At 28.3% G+C, this 18,543-nt stretch overlaps 1 protein-coding gene across 9 annotated transcripts in view; it reads right to left on the bottom strand.

Annotated features, from left to right (window-relative positions):
- Positions 1–18,543, bottom strand: part of LOC143241028 (uncharacterized) — an 82,433-nt gene that overhangs the window by 25,682 nt on the left and 38,208 nt on the right. For 6 of the 9 annotated variants that reach the window (XR_013022146.1, XM_076484443.1, XM_076484445.1 and 3 more), the window contains exons 6-10: positions 16,218–16,384; positions 10,516–10,707; positions 7,268–7,425; positions 6,406–6,544; positions 3,991–4,215 (exon numbers count right to left, since the gene is read on the bottom strand). Coding sequence is in view for 8 of the 9 variants with exons in the window: in XM_076484443.1 (XP_076340558.1) it covers positions 3,991–4,215; positions 6,406–6,544; positions 7,268–7,425; positions 10,516–10,707; positions 16,218–16,384 (881 nt within the window). In the remaining variant the exon portion in view is untranslated. Of the gene's footprint in view, positions 1–3,990; positions 4,216–6,405; positions 6,545–7,267; positions 7,426–10,515; positions 10,708–16,217; positions 16,385–17,655; positions 17,756–18,543 lie in introns of all 9 variants that reach the window. The other 3 variants (XM_076484448.1, XM_076484449.1, XM_076484450.1) reach the window with 1 other exon arrangement.

The following is an 18,543-nucleotide window of genomic DNA, read 5'->3' as shown; positions in this document are numbered from 1 at the left end:
CTGGACTCACAAATATATATATATATATATATATATAAATTTAGGCTCTAACTAACATGAATTTTTTACTGTTGTATTTGTTCAAGTATAATGAATTATACTGTACAAGAAACAAACAGATATGATGAGTTTTGTAAATCCTTGAATTCTGAAGAAAGTGAAAGTTATATTTCTTCTACTTCACGAAATAAGAAATGGGAGGAAATGAACACTTTCTTTGCTCCAGTGATTCTTATGCTACATGTAAAAAAGCATGTATTGACTGATTATTGGAAGAATGATCCCCCTTATAGGAACTCCAATTTTTCCAAAATACATTACTCGAGATTGATTCAGGGAAATTCTTACGTATTTGCACTTTACAAATAATAAAGAATCAAACGCAAACAATTGATTATGGAAAGTTCGAGAAGTGTTTACAGTGATGAAGAATAATGCAAAGGAATCTTTTTTCCATTGCAGAAAGTAGTTATCAATAATCTTTGATTCAAGTGTTGGATTGTTTTCAAGCAATACATTCCAAGTAAGCATCATAGATTTGGAATAAAGATCTTTGTATCATGTGATTGTGAGACTGAAATTATAATATACATGATTATTTATTCTGCAGATGTCCATAAAAATCTCCAATTAGGATTTTCAGGATCAGTTGTCAAGCAATTGATGAAAGACTACCTTGGAAAAGATCATTGATAAATATTATACAAATCCAGACTTATGAAACTTTCTCTTTAAATATAATACTGCTTTAGTGGAATAGTTAGAACTAATCAGAAGAACATGCCTAAATTTGAACCTCTGAAGAAGAGAGATGTTGAAAGCAAGAAGCAAGGGAATATTTTAGCACTTCAATGGAAAAACAAACATCCTGTAACTTTGCTTAGTACAGTACATAAAGGTGAAATGAAATACAGTGGATGGGATGATTACAAAACTAACTACCAATAACCAAACCTAATATGGTTTTAGTTTATACTTTCAACGTGAGGCTAGTTGACAAAAGTGACATGCAAATTGGACAAATTGATTTCCTTCATAAATGTGTTACAAAAAGGTTTTTTTTTTCACCTAATTGATATCTCAATTTTGAATTCTTATGACATGTATTTAGTAAAAACTGGCAAGAGCCATCATTGAGGCAGTTTAGTTACAATGTAATTTACCAATACTGGAAAAGTGTAGAAGGGTAACAAGACCTTTCCTAGGAAAACATAGCCTTACTGTCCCTGATAGTTGTTGGAAAAGAAGCATTTTCTTGGCACTTTTTAGAAAACATTCCATCCTTAGGAGCTAGAAAAAGTGGACAAAGACAATGTCACATATGTATGCATGCAATACAAAAAGAAAAGCAGCAAAAGATGGTGACTACCTGGTGTAAAGATTGGAGAGTTGCACTGTGAATTGGTGAATGTTTTCATAACTTAAAAGGAATTTGAACTTGTAATAAACAAGTCTTTATTATGCTTTTATTTTCTTTCATATTTTATTCAAAATGCATAATAAAAATACTAAAGACAATTTTTTTCTCCAATTGTTTATGTTTGTGGTGAGCTGCTACCTACAACATTCCTGCTGTTTAAGGGTTAAAACTCATACCAGTTATATATACTCTTCAAAAAAAGAAACACAAAAGGGATTTTTTTTTTATTTTAAAGAGAAATATATGTAATAACGTTACAAGCTCAGAGTATGTGATGTTACACGTGTTAAGGCACTGATAGTCAGACCAAAATGACAATAAAAGTTGTGCAATTTGATTCCACATGATGTGATTTGTCATCTCATCGCTTCCAGTGGCTGGAGATGCCAAGCAGTTATTGATGCTCACGGGGAGCATACTTGTTATTGACGTTGAGTGACGTTAAACTTCAACTAGTGAGCGTGGACTTCCCCTTTGCAGATTTTGGATGTTCAGCAGTGAATGTGCAAAGTTTCACACATGTAATACAGAACTACCCGGAATAAACTTGTGAACAATATGTCTCAAATTTTGCCTTTTGCTTTTATTTTTTTGAAGAGTATATAAACACTAAAAGCACATAATACTAATGATACCTTTAATACCTTTTATATATATTTTACACTTTTATTATACTGTTTACTCAGTATACCAAAGTCTATAATTAATATTAGTTTAGAAGCTACTTGAAATATTATAGAAACCTGATTTTAAAAAAAACAAACAGCTTGTAACCATCAATATGTGCATACTGTAACAGAATGTAATTCTTCATGTAATCTGGAAAGCTTTAGATACAGTACTTTTATTAACAATTTGTTTATGAATTTACAAAGTTTTTAACAAGTTAGTCTAAAAGAAAAGTGCTTTTTCTTTTAAAAAAAAGTTATTTTTATTTTACACTTTCCATATTTCATTTGCATAACCTCTGGGAACTTGCTAAGTGAATATAAAAAATAAACTTTATGTTTTATATCTTTTTCTCTCTATCCTATTACCAACTGTAGCAAAATTATCAATGCACAGGGAATGGAATGTGAAAAGTGTAACATGAAAAACTAATAATACTTTTATTCTTTCTGAATAAATTTTTTGTCATGAAAATTTCAAATTAATCATCTACATTATTTCAACTGTTTACCTTTTCACATTTGTTTTATTTTAGATTTATGGTTTTATTATCTGTAGTTTGGCCAGTGGACTCTGTCAAAAGCAACAAGTCACATTGGAAGGCCATTAATCTTTATTTATCAGACTATGTAAACATCATGTAATACTTCATTTGGTCTTAATTGCTTGTAACCAGCACTGAATATTTGGAATCTTCGGATAATGATAATTCACATAGCTCTCAAATACGTATCTTCTGACACAAAAATAAATCAGGCACGAACACAGAATGTCCCAAATGTACTAGAATTTATGTGAGGAGTTAACAGAATCTTGTTATCTATTTATAGCTAAATTGGGAAGCCAGTTTAATTTCTAAGTTATAAATAGATGAAAAAAATTCTGTTGGCTTCTCAGAATTGAACAAAATGCATCACAAAGGATCTGAGGCCAGATTTTTACTTATGCTTACTAAACAAAAATCAACTGTGGCACATTTTAAGCAAAAGCAAGTATGTTCTTTTGTTTGCAACAAACATGTTCATCAGGTAAGTAACCATTATTAGATAATAGCCTTAAAAGCTATGAAAAAATGAGATATGATTCTCCATTGAGCATGAAAATATATTTATACCTCAGCAAACTGAAAAGGCAGAATATTTATATCCTATTATCTTACTTGTAATTACTTACAATTTGAGTTTTTTAAGTAATTGTACACTTAAAACCCCATATTTGGAAAAATATAACCACTATAGGGAAGAATTCAAAGTGTGACACAGAGAAGTGAAGAACAAGTTTTTAAATATTTCCTTTTGAAAGTGAGAAATCAAAACTTTCAGGTAAACAAAATAAATTTAAAACTAATTTTTTATAACATGGTATTTATATACATTGATAATAAAGCTGTTTAATTAAATGTTGAATAAAAGTGTAAAACATCATGAAATGGGCATTTTACCCAATCAATAGACAGAGTTAACTGGTGTAAGACTTAAATGAAATACTTCACTCAAACACACACAAATTAATTAGTAAATTCATGTTAATATTACTGTGATAAGTCAGGCAATTGTCTATCTTTTCAGGCTTTAAATCTATTTCACATTTAATATGCTGTAGGCTCACAGTAAAGTAGATTTTCTGTAGTCTTAATACTGAATGTATGTCTGTCATTTACAAATTAATATTCTGGATTCAGATTAAAACGTTATACCAAAAAGAGTTTCATATGTATACATTGTTTCTATACTTGGTTGGCTCTTGAACAAGTCAACATTCTGAAAACAGTTACAATTTTGTTTGTGAAGTTTTTACTATGCCAATGTAAAAAATTTATATCTGTAAATATATGCTTAATAATCATAATAATCAATTACTTTTCAAATATTAGTGTTCCTGATAAAGAAAAGATATTTGACCTTTTTGTTTCAAAATAGCCATTTCTGAAGTGTCACCATTAAGAAAGGGTTGGACATTGATATTGGCATTTTTCAGGATGTCTAGAATATTTCTGTCTTCTCTTGGTTTGCACTGCTGATACTGTGGAGCTGTACAAGAAGAGTTCTGACAAACCTGCACATCGTCTTGAAATAAATTCTGTGGCAATGAATGGCTTACAGGAAGAAAAGAGGCATCTGAACTGTCTATGGAAGAGGAGAACTCAATCAAAGAATGAGAAACATCAATGTCTTATGAGAGAAATAAAATTTTTAGAGACAAGGTTAATTTTAAATTTCTTTCAGAGGTTTATAAAACAGCAAATATGTTAATATTTCCAAATATTATCACAATTCTTTAAATATGAAAACCAAACATACCTTTACAAGATCAACAACTTTTAAGGAATGAAAAGTTATAATTATACTAAAATAACAAAAATAAGTGTGTAAACACAATACATTACAGTAACCATTCATAACTACCACAACACAATGCCTGTATCACCATGTCATGCATCCTAACATAAAATATACTTCTTTCACAACAATATGCCATAAAGCATAGAATTACTACTTCAGAAAATTAATATAGTGCATAATAACTCTTTTGATATGAAAATGTTATTGGGGCACAGCTGTCCTATTTAGGCTGTAAGAAAGGCATGTTTTTAGCATAAAAGAAAAAACATTCAATGCAAATATCTTTGTTTTAATCCTATTTCTACAGATAGACCAAAGTACACATTTCATGATCTTGTATATTCAAAATTTAATTAACTGTTTTACTGTCAATGTATAGATAAAACTTGCTATCAAAACCAGTTAACAAACTAAAAGTTAATATCTTTATTTCTTAAGTTTAGATGGAAACATTTAAGTAATTCTCAACCTTTCCTTGTATGTGGATCAAAATGCTTGTTCATCCCAACTGGCTCACTATTTGTTTTAGAATTCCTATCTAACACCATGAATTTACTGTAAATTACTGATTTTGGTACAGACATCACAAAAGTATAGTTTACTTTTTTAATACCTGTACTTTTGTTTATGAAGACAAACTAAAAACCCAGACCAACCTATCACATTTTTGATTTCACAAATTGTCAATAAATTTCTCCAATGCTTTCCATTAGATAAAGTACAACAAACAGAAAGGTGAAGTTTTAATTCACCATATGATGTATAATGATATCTTGTTTTTAGTATAAATATTTAGTCCTTTAGCCTACATATTCAAAGTTGCTGTCAATGAGTTCAGATCAAATAGTTAAGGCAATTATTTTAAAGCACTTATATCTTAGTTAAAGTACAGTTATAAAGATACTGTTTACTTTGTGTGCACATTCTTATTTTGTCTTCTTAAGTATGTATGAATCTGAAAAGAATAAAAAAATATTTGCTATCACTATTACACAAAAAATGTAGGCTTTAGGTTTAAGTTTCACAGGTGGGCTTGACAGTAAGGCACCAAACTAAGTACCAAAGTTATCATTTTTCTATATACATCTTTTATTTATTGATGTAAAAAGGAATAAAATTAAAATATTAAAAACTTATAAGGTTGGATATTTGATAATGAAAAAATTAACAGAAAACATTTTCCAACAAGTATGTTTGTGAGTAGTTCATATTTTATCATTCAATATGGTTACAGCATGTTAGCTGTTTGCTGTGTGATTTACAGCTTCTACTGTGTGATTATTAGCTAGATATGATTCAATAAAACAATAAATTTAAATGAAAAGATGTCTATGATAAATAAGTGTAATTTTCTGTTGCAATCTGCTGTAACTATATATAGAAAGAAAAACAGAAATCAATTTAGATTTATTTCGTATTTTTGGGTGGTGCTTACAAGGTTGGTAAAATCAAGCAAGTCTATACAAAGTTAGGATAGATAAAATATTTTCTGAAAATAGCAACTTTATATTCATTTAGGAGATTTTATTTAAATGAACTTTGAAAATTGTAAAAATATATTTTTAATTCTTAAAATCAAAATCACCTTGCACTTAAGACTAATCAACACTGACTTCATACATTTATAGATAAATTTTTAGTAAAAATATTACGCTTGAGGGTGTAAAGTTAATCAGACTTACTGCCAGGACCTCTTACCTTTTCACAGCTATTAAAAACATGTTAAAACTAATTCAATAGAGCAATAATGTTTTATGTGACACACTTTAATGTACCGATACATAAGAAGTAATGTTTTAAAACTGAGAAGGTATTTATCTTTGTGTACGTGCATCTATACATAAATAGGCACATACAAACACATTTGTTAAAACAAACAAAAAAAAACATTTAAAATGATCGCATGACTGGTGTAAAACTCATGTTATAAAAGTGTATGAAATCCTAGCTTTAGAACTTTAAAAACAATCTTACCTTCCAACATGTTTACAACCAATTCACTTTGGAAATATGAATGCTGACTACCAACTCCTTTAGTTAAATTCTGAAACCAACTGCTAAATCTACTGTTTTCTAGTGGAATATTAGGTTTCAGTTCTTCTGTGTTATAATTCTGAAAATAAACATGCATTATGTACCTTCGTATAACCATAGCTGAATTAAAACTTACAAAATTTCAGACTCACTACTATAAAACAAACATGTCATTGATTCTTGTCTAATTATCTACAATAAAGAAATGTATATACCTCCAATCATATGTAGAATCCATTACAAGTTCTTTTCTATTTGAATAACTGTTCATCAGTAGCTTACTTTTTTCTAGTAAATACATTTTTCCAGACCAGTGAAGCAAACTTTTCTTGCCTAATTTTAGGTTCAACAAAGCAAAAATATACTTTTCTTTGTTTTTTTATCCAGGACAACATTTTACAATGGGCCATCTGTAGTACACTTGCCTCAGGAACTGAACCTCAAAACTTTAGTTTTAACTCTTCAAATTTATAGCTGAGTTATCACTGAGAATTTTATTTTCATACATCTTCAGATGTGCTACTAATTGAATAGTTTATGTACATATATATAAAGTTTGTATTATATTTTGTTCCCTAAACTGACCATAATTTGTCTACTTCTACCTGCAAGTTATGTTTTATGTAAGGTAGATTGACTTTTTACACTTGAGTACTTTATTCACTTGTGTTTGAGGAACAAATACCAGATGAGGTTAATTTATCTTTCTTTAGAGGCTTAAATATATATTAACCTTCATGATACCCAAAACAAGGAAGCAACATATAATTTATAACTAGGCAAAACCTTCAACTAAACATACAACTATTATTTCAGGAGCATGTTCCGTCTGAAATATTTCATTGAAGTCAAATCCTGGAGTAGGACCTCTAGATTTTTCTCCATTTTCAGAGTGCTCAATTTTATCATTGATCTCTCCATTTTCTTCAGATTTATCTCCAACTGGCACATTTGCTGTTACTATATTTAAAAACAACAACACAAAGCCCAATACATTAATGCTAGAATCAGGAAAGTTTACAAATCACAAAATTTTATGTCAATGAATTTTTTATAGTACCATAAAATAGCCTTCATTGACAGCAACCGCAATTTGATTTTTCAATATTGTAGTCTTTTATTTATTTTTTACACATGGTTAACACAACAGAACTTATATTTTTGGCTACTAATGTCATATTTCAATCATTCACGGATATTACAACACAAAATATCTAATAAAATAGCCATATAGGTTGACAATCAGCATTTTCTATAACACCATATTAAGAGACATCAACAATAAAAACAGAAAAGCTCTGCTCTAAAAAAACTTTGGTTAATATGAAATACATTTTTACTTTATAATAGTTATCCTAATTATGAACTTACTGAGTAGAGGGATGGCAGCTAGTCAACAACATGCATCTATTGCCACACTTGGCTGAACCAAATTACATTAAACTTATTTATATGCTACTGGCACATATTTTGAAAAATAATACATGGAACTAATGAGTTACATCTTTGTTATCCATTTATTTTAAAACATATCTCTATGAATTTAGATTAACATCAAGATTAACCACTAGATGCAAAAAGACTTTAAACAAAAATCAGAAAATTTTTAAAAGCAGCATGCTGCTTGGAATAAGAAAGATAAACAATAATCACATTATATTAAGATATAGAAATTGGCCTAAGCTTGTCAAAAATAATGTTTTTAAAGAGACAATTACTTCTATCAAATAAATGAGAACATATGATCAAAAGAGAAATACTGATGAACATAGAATCATAAATTTGAGTAGTCTGTGAAGCAGCATATCTAAAAGTTGATTTTCAGGTTAATGATTATTGATGTATTGCTTAACCCAACATGAAGCATGGGTTGGACCACTGTGCCAACACATGTACTGTAGAGTTAAAGTTTAATATAATTCTGAATTTACTAGGTCAATCAACCTCACAATGTGCAAATGTTTAATAGATTAGAAAAATGTTTTACACACTGAGGATTTGCCTGTGATTTTCATGCTAAGGATAAAAATAGTTCTTTTGATATTTCATTTACATAACTTCTAGAACCTCCTAAACAAATACAATTTCTGAAGAACTTAATACCTTATTTTTGCTACAGTTAGCAAATAAAAATCAATTTCTGCTTTTCTCTTTCTAGGAATGACTGCAAATTGTGCAATTATTTATCTCAACATATTCAGGCTGCTTTCATTTAGTTTTACTGACTCACTGCACTTTGAACTGTATGTGTATTATACCAAGAAACACCTGTGTGTTTTCTTATAGTAAAGTCATACTGGGCTACCTGCCAAGCCCACTGAGGGGGAATCGAATCCCTGATTTTAACTTGTAAATCTGTAAACTTACCGCTGTACTAGTGGGGGGGTGTGCAAGAAATATCTTACTCAGAAAAGCACGAAGCATTTATAGTAAACAAAGTATCTGTTTATTCTGCATGATACCTAACTACTTGTTACTCAAGGAGTAGCCATGAAAATAATTTTTTTCCTTTCAGTTTTCTTGTATAACCTTGTAAGTTATTAATTTTTACATTTCAGTTTTGTTCAAAACTATATTGCAATGAAAAAAAAATCATAAATACAAACAGATTTAGAATTTACTTTAACTCTAAGCCAGTTTGCATGCAGTGCAAGTTTTTAAAACTTTTTTCCTGTCTATATTGTACAAAAAACAAGTAATTTGAATGAAAATTCTAGGAAACCAAAAAAATATTATTCTAGATTAAATTACATCAAAACTCCTATAACCTACTTACATTTTAACAAACCTATAAATTGGTTTAAGATATTTACATATTTATAATATCAATGTCTTTGGTCCAAACTAACATAGATGGGCAGCATATTTCCAACTTTTAAAGCTTTTTATTGTGTGATTTATACAGTATAAAATTTGCTCTTTTTATTAGTTATAAAAATGACCAATAACAATAACAGAGAAAATGATAAACATTTTATGAAGTACAAAATATAACAGGAGAGTCATGCCAAGTGGATTTCACTTTCTGGTTTATTTTTGTGAAAACAAACAAAATTCGGAGGTTCTAACTTTGAATTAGGTTAACTATGAGTGTGTAATTTGTGAGAAATGCAGAATATCATAAAGTAGTAAAAAGGAAATCAAAAAAGGGTAATTTGTGTAATACAGAAAGGTGAAAAATAATTTTTTGTACAACTTCCTTTACAGATTAAGGAATTTGAACATGCATAACAGGAAAATTTGAATTATAAATTTTAATTTGATGCCACATTTATTTGCATACATAGATAATAAGGTTACTTAATTTTTGAGTGTAACTATAAACAGGTTCTGACATGCATTTTAATTCATCCATTCACTTAGGGTTAAATGAGACAGAATCAAGCCATATCACAATGGTTTTTATTTCACTACAACCCATAATTTTACAAAAATGATTCAAAATATTCAATGTTTACCATACTTTATATATGAAGTGTTTGTTTTTCACATGTGGCAATGTTTATGAGTTAACTCTTATGAATGCAAATGCAGAAACACCAAAATGGTTCTACCACGCTAAAAATTGTTAACAAAATAATAAAGATTTGAAGCAGATGAAGGTCCCTATGCTAGAAGTTCAGGAATTTCCACCCAAGAAGATAACTGAAGAAACCAGAATCACAGAAAAACTTGTTTAACCACATTTATTTTTGTGCTTTTGGTCTGGCTAAACTTGGTCTTCAATGTACAGTGAAAGGTCTGTAAAAATTAGGTATTGTGTGTGATCTAAGATTTATTTCACTACCTTCACAGAAGCTGTTGTAATGGAAATTGTTGTGTTCGGCAACAATATATAATGATGACCATCAGACTGAGTACAACTGATATTAGAGGTAGTTCCAACAGCAATAGGGAATACTATTCTTATAAAGTGCAATTAACCTTAGTATATCACATTCAGACAACTTTTAAATATAACTCTTTTAGTTGATACCAAATAAAGTTTAATCAATTATTTAACATATTTTCATATACCAAACTTGTTTGAATTATTCTACTATACTATACCTTTGTAAAAGGAGTCTTTGTTAGTTACTTCTATTTTGTTTTTTGGTTGTTCAGCGTATACTTCATTTGTAATTTTTGCCTCAGTTTTTTCTAATTCCTCAAATCCTACAAGTTCAATTGTTTCAGACTGACTAGATGGACCACCACTAATCCATTCTGGCTCTTCTTCATTAACGCAATCTTTAGGGTGGCCTGACAAAACAAAACAACCCAGTATCAAAATAAAAGCAAATTCTATTTTATTTCTATACATCTGTGTGTATTATACAAATTGATTGTTTCCAAATTGTGTGTAAATTCCTGTATTTCTTTTTGCAATTAAACATTTAATTACATTATAATTTTCAAAGCATCTTTCACACATCTTCATGAAATTTCACAAGTTTTCAGTAAACATTGCAAGAAGTCTTTTGTACTAAAAAATATCAGATTTTCAAATAAAATATTTTTGCCCATCAACATATGAACCCAGTGTAAAATACTGCAAATAAAAAATGATCAACATGTTCATATTACAAATACCTTTCTTTATCTGAAAATTTCTCAAATTTCATAAATAAATTTTTTCAGTAGAACTTTATACTTTATCTAGCCCAGCTCTAAACAGACTTGTAACCACCATACAAAAATGTAAATACACTTAATTATTTTTTTCTTTCAAGAATGACTGCAGATTATAACAGAAACAACTGTTAGAGCTCCTAACATTATATATGTAAAAAACTGCTGGTATAAGTAGAGAAAGCACTATATAGAGAAGCGAACAATGTTTCAACCTTCAACAATGACCGAAGTAGGTCGAAACGTTGTTTGCTCCTCTACATAGTGCTTTCTCTACCCATACCAGTCATTTTTTACATATATAATTTCCTCTACAAGTGGATTTTCTCATCATCATGGATTATTACAGCTCTTAACAGTCTACCTCTATTTAAATTTAATGTTATTGCCTTTTTAACTAGTTTTGATTAATTATCCTGACACATAAGGTGTAAATAAGTTTGCAACTGTATAGCCTGTATTATCATATTGAGATATAACATGAGCTGTTTGCAAGCACAGCTTATGAACACTTTTACATTATTTTCATTTTAAATTATCTTATCTATTCTAATCTAATAACTTTATAGCTTTTACAATGATGACAACATTACATTAAGTAATTTTATTAACTTAAATAATGCACCTAATAATGCAAAATAATAACACACACAAAGTAAACAATGTCCTACAGCTATTATAATTTAACTGGCTTTCTAACTAAGATGAGATGGACTGAAGTATTGTCTTCAGTTGAAAAGTGGTATTAAGATTGCACAATCGGCTGCTCGATCTCAACACCACTTGTCAACTGAAGATACAACTGACAGTACTCTGTACTGAAAATAACACAGCATTAAATGTTAGAGTGAATGTGACAGGTGACTGTGGCATTCCCACTGACATATAATGCTGTGTTGTTTTCAGCACAGAGGAAATGTGAAAAGTGAGGGGGCAAATGTGCCTGATTTTATAATTTATGATTCCATAAACAAACAAATTTAAAAGCTATAAAATTATATTTCACCTCAGTAATAATCATTAAAATGAGTAATTTACATCAAAATTTGTACTTCAAAGAGGGATGTTTAATAAATTAGAGAAGGGGGAAGACACAAAACAAATATTATGATTCTCGTACTATAAAAGTTTGAGGATTTAAAAATATATATATTTCATCATAATATTAAAAACCTTTGGTGTATTAACAAATTTTGTATATCATATTTCTTCCTACACATTGATAACAAATTAGTTTCATTAAATTTTGAATGTAAAAAGTCAAAGTGTGCACCTTGACTTACCCTTTGCATGAGGGTTAAGATACATCCCAAACATTATTTAGTCTTTGTACCAAGTTCTGATTTTAGTCAATAAAAATTAAGGTTTAATTTAAAACATATACAGCTTCACAAAACTAACATACAAACAACACAAAGCAGTTGTCTAGATTATAACTAAAATATTAACAGTTTATTACATAATTATAGTTTTAATTACACTTATTCTTCTTCATGACAGAAAGAAAATTACAATACAAGACTAAGATACAACTATGTTAAAATTAAAGAAGCATTTGCATTCTCTTTCTATGACCCAACAAACACTATATAATCTTAAAATGATATCTGAAAACAATAATCATTAAGATTCTACACATACACACCTTTCTAAATACTTGTACATTATTCTTACAGAAATTTAAGGAGTTATTCCATTTTACCTACTTTATTAATGTAATTCTTACAACATTAGCTTGTTAAACAACATAAGTAATAAGCACACCTGCTAACTAAACAGGAACATTATAAAACACATTACTTCTGAAAATCACATTAACAATATTCTTCAACTGGTTTTAAGACAGAAGCTTTAACCCTAGCTAAAAGAACTATACTTGACCAATAAAAGAATTTTATAGTGTGCACAGAATACTACAAAAATTAAAAATAAGGAACTTCAATACAATTAGAAATATATGCACGTGTAATTTATAGACATTTTATACAAAGATATGATAAGCTTTGCATGTATATTATCGTAGTTTACAATGCAATTTTTCATCAAATAGGATAATATACACGTGTAATTTATAGACATTTTATACAAAGATATGATAAGCTTTGCATGTATGTTATCCTATTTTACAATGCAATTTTTCATTTACTGATTATATGCTTTACAGCACAAACAAAATATTATAAACTTAACAAATATCCTTGGTTATAAATATTTCCAATATATAACATTTAATCCATAATTTAATTACAGTGATTCAAAATTTCAACATTAAAAGCAAACCATATATTTACATTCAAGCTTAGATTATCTGAAGCATTCCTCATTTGAATAATATTTAATTATCTTAAAGTGCTGATTATCTACTTTCACTAGTTTATATATCTTTGAAAGTTTTATTCAATAAAACTTATGAAAATTTTAATTCTAATTCACTGGATTTCTCTGTAACTTATTTATCATTAAAATGAACTGCAGAAATGGTTTCGTAGTTAAATTTATAACTATGGTAAAACTGACCAAAAGCATAATTCTGTAGCAAGCAAACCAATATTTTGTTAGCTACAATGACATTTTCGTTGCCATATAGTATTGCTATTTACTCATAGTTACTAAAAAGTCAGTTATTTATTGTTAAAACATAACAATAAATTAAAAACTATGCATAAAAAGAATGATTCATAATACTTGTATTATGAAATTGATATGCACTTGCATGTACTATTTGCCTAGCTTTGCTGTAAGCCTTTTTGATTCTCTCACACTGGAGCAGACAAAAGTTATCAAATACCAGAAAAGGATATTAAAAACTTGTTATAATTACCTGGATTTCTAATTAAGCTATAAAAAACTTACAAAACTTCATTTCTGTTTGTAACAGCAATTTTAGTTAACAACACCTTTCAACTCCTCCTAATAAATTATGGCTTTTCTCTACAAATTTAAAGACAATTGTTTGGCTTGAATGATTCAGGACCTGGTCTTTCTATTGGCTTTAAAAAGGTACTGATAAAAAATAAGTGGCTTTCAGAGAATGAAAAAGACAGGAGGGGCTTCTCTGGTAGGCAAAGAGAAAAGATGGAGGTTCTTATTTTACATTCTAACTTGGTAATAAATGAAGTTTAAATTTAAAAGTGGTTAGACACTATATACACTCTATTAAACACATACTAAAATATAAACTTAACAGTTTAGAGTAGAGCCATGTCTTATGATAAATTAATATAAAGCATTTTTAAATGTTTTCTTTTATGTTAAGAAATTAAAACTTTCTAAATTTTAAAATAATAATTATAAACTAAGTTTTTATGTCATGTTTATTTGTGTAGATTGACAATAAAGTTGTTTAATAAAATTTTTATAAAATTATGCAAAATACTTATTATATGTCTATTTTCACTCAGTCAATCAGATGGTTGTCAATTTTGTCATCCTGGGTTGGAAAGGGTTAATGATTAACTATTAAAACGCTTTAAGTTAAAAAGAAACATAGCAATTTATTATAATATTTACCTTGAATGACATTTGCTTATTTTGCTGTATAAACAATAACATTTTAAATATTTTCCTCATACTTTATAAATCTGTTAACTGTTGTTAAACTGGCATTTTGTTTTATGTCAAGAAGTTTTAGTGAGTTACATTCAAAATTTAATTAAACTATTCTCTTATCATGGTATATAAAAACATTGACATAAAACATAGCTAGTAATTAAAATTTTAATGCTACCTACATTTTAAGTTCCTAATATGAAAAAAACACTATTTAAAAAATCTTCAATTTCTTCTAGTGTGAGAATTATAACATTTGCTGACAAGGTAACTCTTTTTCTTTAACTTACTTGCACTCCTCTAAGAGGTATGAAGTTTAATATAAATTACTTTTTATAATATTGTCACTGTTTAGGCAAAGCATAATTTTTGTACCCTTCAATATTAATTATTTAATTACAGACCTATGAAATAGAAATTCAGACACAAATTACACCATTAACTCACATCCTATTTTTCAGAAATTGCTAATCATTCTTTCTAATGTTTAATGCTACATTGTTTATAACCTATAAAAAGTCAAAGTTTTAACCTATCAAACAACATATTTTATTACATTGTTTTCTGTACAGAGAACTGTATTTTGCTTCCAGTGCAAACTTTATTACCACAAGAAATACCTCAACAAGATTAATGGCATTTTAAACAGCTCTTGTCACACAGTTAGAAAGCCAGAAAACTTGTGGTACTTATGACACATTGTCTGTTTTTTGCATATTATTATTCTGTATTCTTTGGGACATTAACTAAATAAATATAAAAAAAACCAAACAAATAAGGTAAGTACTCTATTTCTAGTTTTTCATGTATATTATTTATTATTATAAAAGTAATTAAATGTAAAAATTAGAAATTTTTTAGGTTAGATAAAAATATTAATTTTTACAAGGTATGTTGGCAAACATGTTTTACATGATTCCACAAGCTCCTTATTTGCTAACTTATTTATAAATTTTATGGTGAGAATATTAATTTAGACATGATTGAAATAGCAACACATCAATTACATTTATGTATAATCAGATGTACACTGTTACAAGGTTAAAAATTTAAAATAGTCAAATGTGGTTTCATGTTACAATGTGGAGTCATTCTAGAAAGTGAAAAAGGGTAATTCATATTTATTTTGATTTTTTTTTGGGTGATTATGAGGTTGATCAAAGAGACCATACAGAGTTAGGGTAGAGAAAATAACATAAAATATACAGTTTTTTTAATTTCTTTAGGAGATTTTAGAGATTACAAAATGAAAGTTGAAAACTTTAAGATTAATAGAAGTATTTTTATTCTTAACACAAAAATCACTTTACATTCAGGCCAGTTAACAAAACTACTCAATATATTCATAGAAAAATCTTTTATAAAAATACTTAACTAAATAATCTAATGTTTTATGTGTATAAATCTACCAAACTATGCAGAGATACATGCACTGTATTGAAAGTTATAGCATGGAAACTGTAATACAAAATAGTAATGAACTTAGTTGATCAGATGAAGCCCACATGAATAGTGTTAATATTTAAAGGGAGCCAAAGGTTATCCTAAAAAGCTATTAAATTAATAAGTTTTATCAAATATTCTATACTTACTTCTATTAAATCTTCTCTCTCCATTATAGCAGCTTCCCCCTTTGCCATACCCCTCATGACAATCTCCTCTCCAGGTACTATATCCATTATCCCTCCTACGATGATCTCCAGCTCTTGTTGCTATTTGTCTACCAAAAATTTGCCGAGTTGGTTCTTTATGAATGATGCTAGAAGGGTAAATGTTAAAATTTCTTTTAAAATTATCAATCAATAGAAGGACATACAAAAAAGAAATTGTCAAAAATTTTAATCAGTAATTAGTTGTTTCTTCTTTAAATAAATTTCCTGTAACTGATTAAATACATTATCAAGATTCAAGATAAGCAATCAGCTATAACATGTATAAATACAAATTGAAAGTAAATACATTTATTAGCTGTACCTGGCTCAGTACATACAAAATATTTAGTTACATGCAAAAATATTTCACCTCAATGATAATAGACAGATACATTATTTTTGAACAAGTAATAATAAGCTAAAGTAACTGTAAATGTAGTAAGTTTGTGTTCTCAATGAAAGTGCAGTAAAAACATTCACTGAAATGCAAAAGTTAAGTAAGTCAATATGGAAAATTACTGCTGAAAGTCATGACAAATTTATTACCCTTGCCCTTTGATGCAAACAGGTGACTCCCCATCACACTACAAAAAAATTATCTGGATCATTGATCATTCTCAATGGGAGCATTTTCAGATTCTGAAGGTGAAATTTTAAGTTATTCAAAATATATGCATTCAGTCTTGAAATGGAGCAGCTGAGTGAGTGTATGCAATCTCTCTGATTGCTCTTGTTGAATACAGTAAGAGTTACCAAGAACCTTCTATTCATTTGTTTTGTCATGTGAAAATCAAACTAATGTTATTTTATACTACAGAAGACACATCCCACGATATACATACATATATATATACACACACACACACAAATTAAAAAGTGTAAACAAACTGAGCTAATGTTACTTTTTTTTTTTCTAGAAGTATGTACGACAGGTTTCACTTCAGAGATACACCATACTCCAGATGAAAAATATATGTTCTCCAAAACACATACATGATAAAGAGGCCCAAAACCAACAAGTGACTATACTTGGTAAAATAATATGGCAAAAGTGCAAACTACAAGCTACTAGAAAAGTACAAAACAAAAAGTGCTTGTCAAATTCGTATCATATAATTAACTGATCATTTAAATAAAATTTAGATTATTTGTTAATGGTTCTTTTAATTGGTGTTAACTAGCTAGCAATCCTTGAAAATAATGCACATATCACAGAAGAAAAAAATGCTGTTACAACTCCATTAATTAGGACAAAACCATTAAAAATTCTATGATCCTTTCTGGAAAAGATTCTACAATTTTAAGACACTTATTACATGAGCAGTGTGTAAAGCAAGAATCTTTACCATGGTGAAATGAAAAGAGATGAAAAACTTACATTAGATTTTTGTATTGATTAATTATTTTGGCAGAATTATGGCAGTTTTCCAGATTAGACATCAGGCATCACTTTTACATCTCTCTCTGAAGATACTCAACTTTAATGACAAATAAAAACGAAATTTGCATTGTTCAATGTTAGCAAAATAGAATGGAGTAATTCTAAAATTTTCAAACACTGAAAATATGTTTGTAATAGTTTTAAGATTAATATTTAACAATATTGATTAAGCTATCAAACCTAAAAAAATTTAGTAAAAATGTGTAAGTAAACAAACTCATTATTTCATGTAGTATTCTAATTTTCCATTAACCCTTTCACGACAGGCTTGGTATAAAACACATTCATACACACATTAACACACATTAAGTATTTACACTACAATGCTTAATAAAGTGTGTATATCTTCACAAATTTGGTTGATAAAATAAGTTTTTCAGTAAAGATTTCTTTGTGAGTATATTGATTCTGTTTTGTTACTAGCCTGAGTACAAAGTGAATATCATGCTAAGATTATAAAACGATTTTTGTCTCAAACATCTCAAATATTAATTGTGTAATCTAAAACTTCCTATAGTGCTTAAAATGTTTGTTTTCAGTAAAATTCTATATTTTCTCTATTATTTTTTCTACCTTAACTCTGTATGGGGTTGGTCAACTTGACCAAATTCATAATCAAAATAAAAAAAAATTCTATATTATCATTTTCTTTTCTAGAATGACTTAAAATTGTAACATAAAACTATATTCATTTATCCTAAGTAGCTTTCAACTCATAATTATATACATCTATTAATGCTTAAATTATTGTTTTATTTCCCTTCAAACAACTTACTGTAAGTTGTAAATTGCTTGGAGAACATGGAGCTCAAATTACATTAACTC

Source organism: Tachypleus tridentatus, chromosome 13 (genome assembly GCF_004210375.1).
Source record: "Tachypleus tridentatus isolate NWPU-2018 chromosome 13, ASM421037v1, whole genome shotgun sequence".
Lineage (NCBI taxonomy): Eukaryota > Metazoa > Arthropoda > Merostomata > Xiphosura > Limulidae > Tachypleus > Tachypleus tridentatus.
This window is presented reverse-complemented; position numbering and strand designations above follow the sequence as displayed.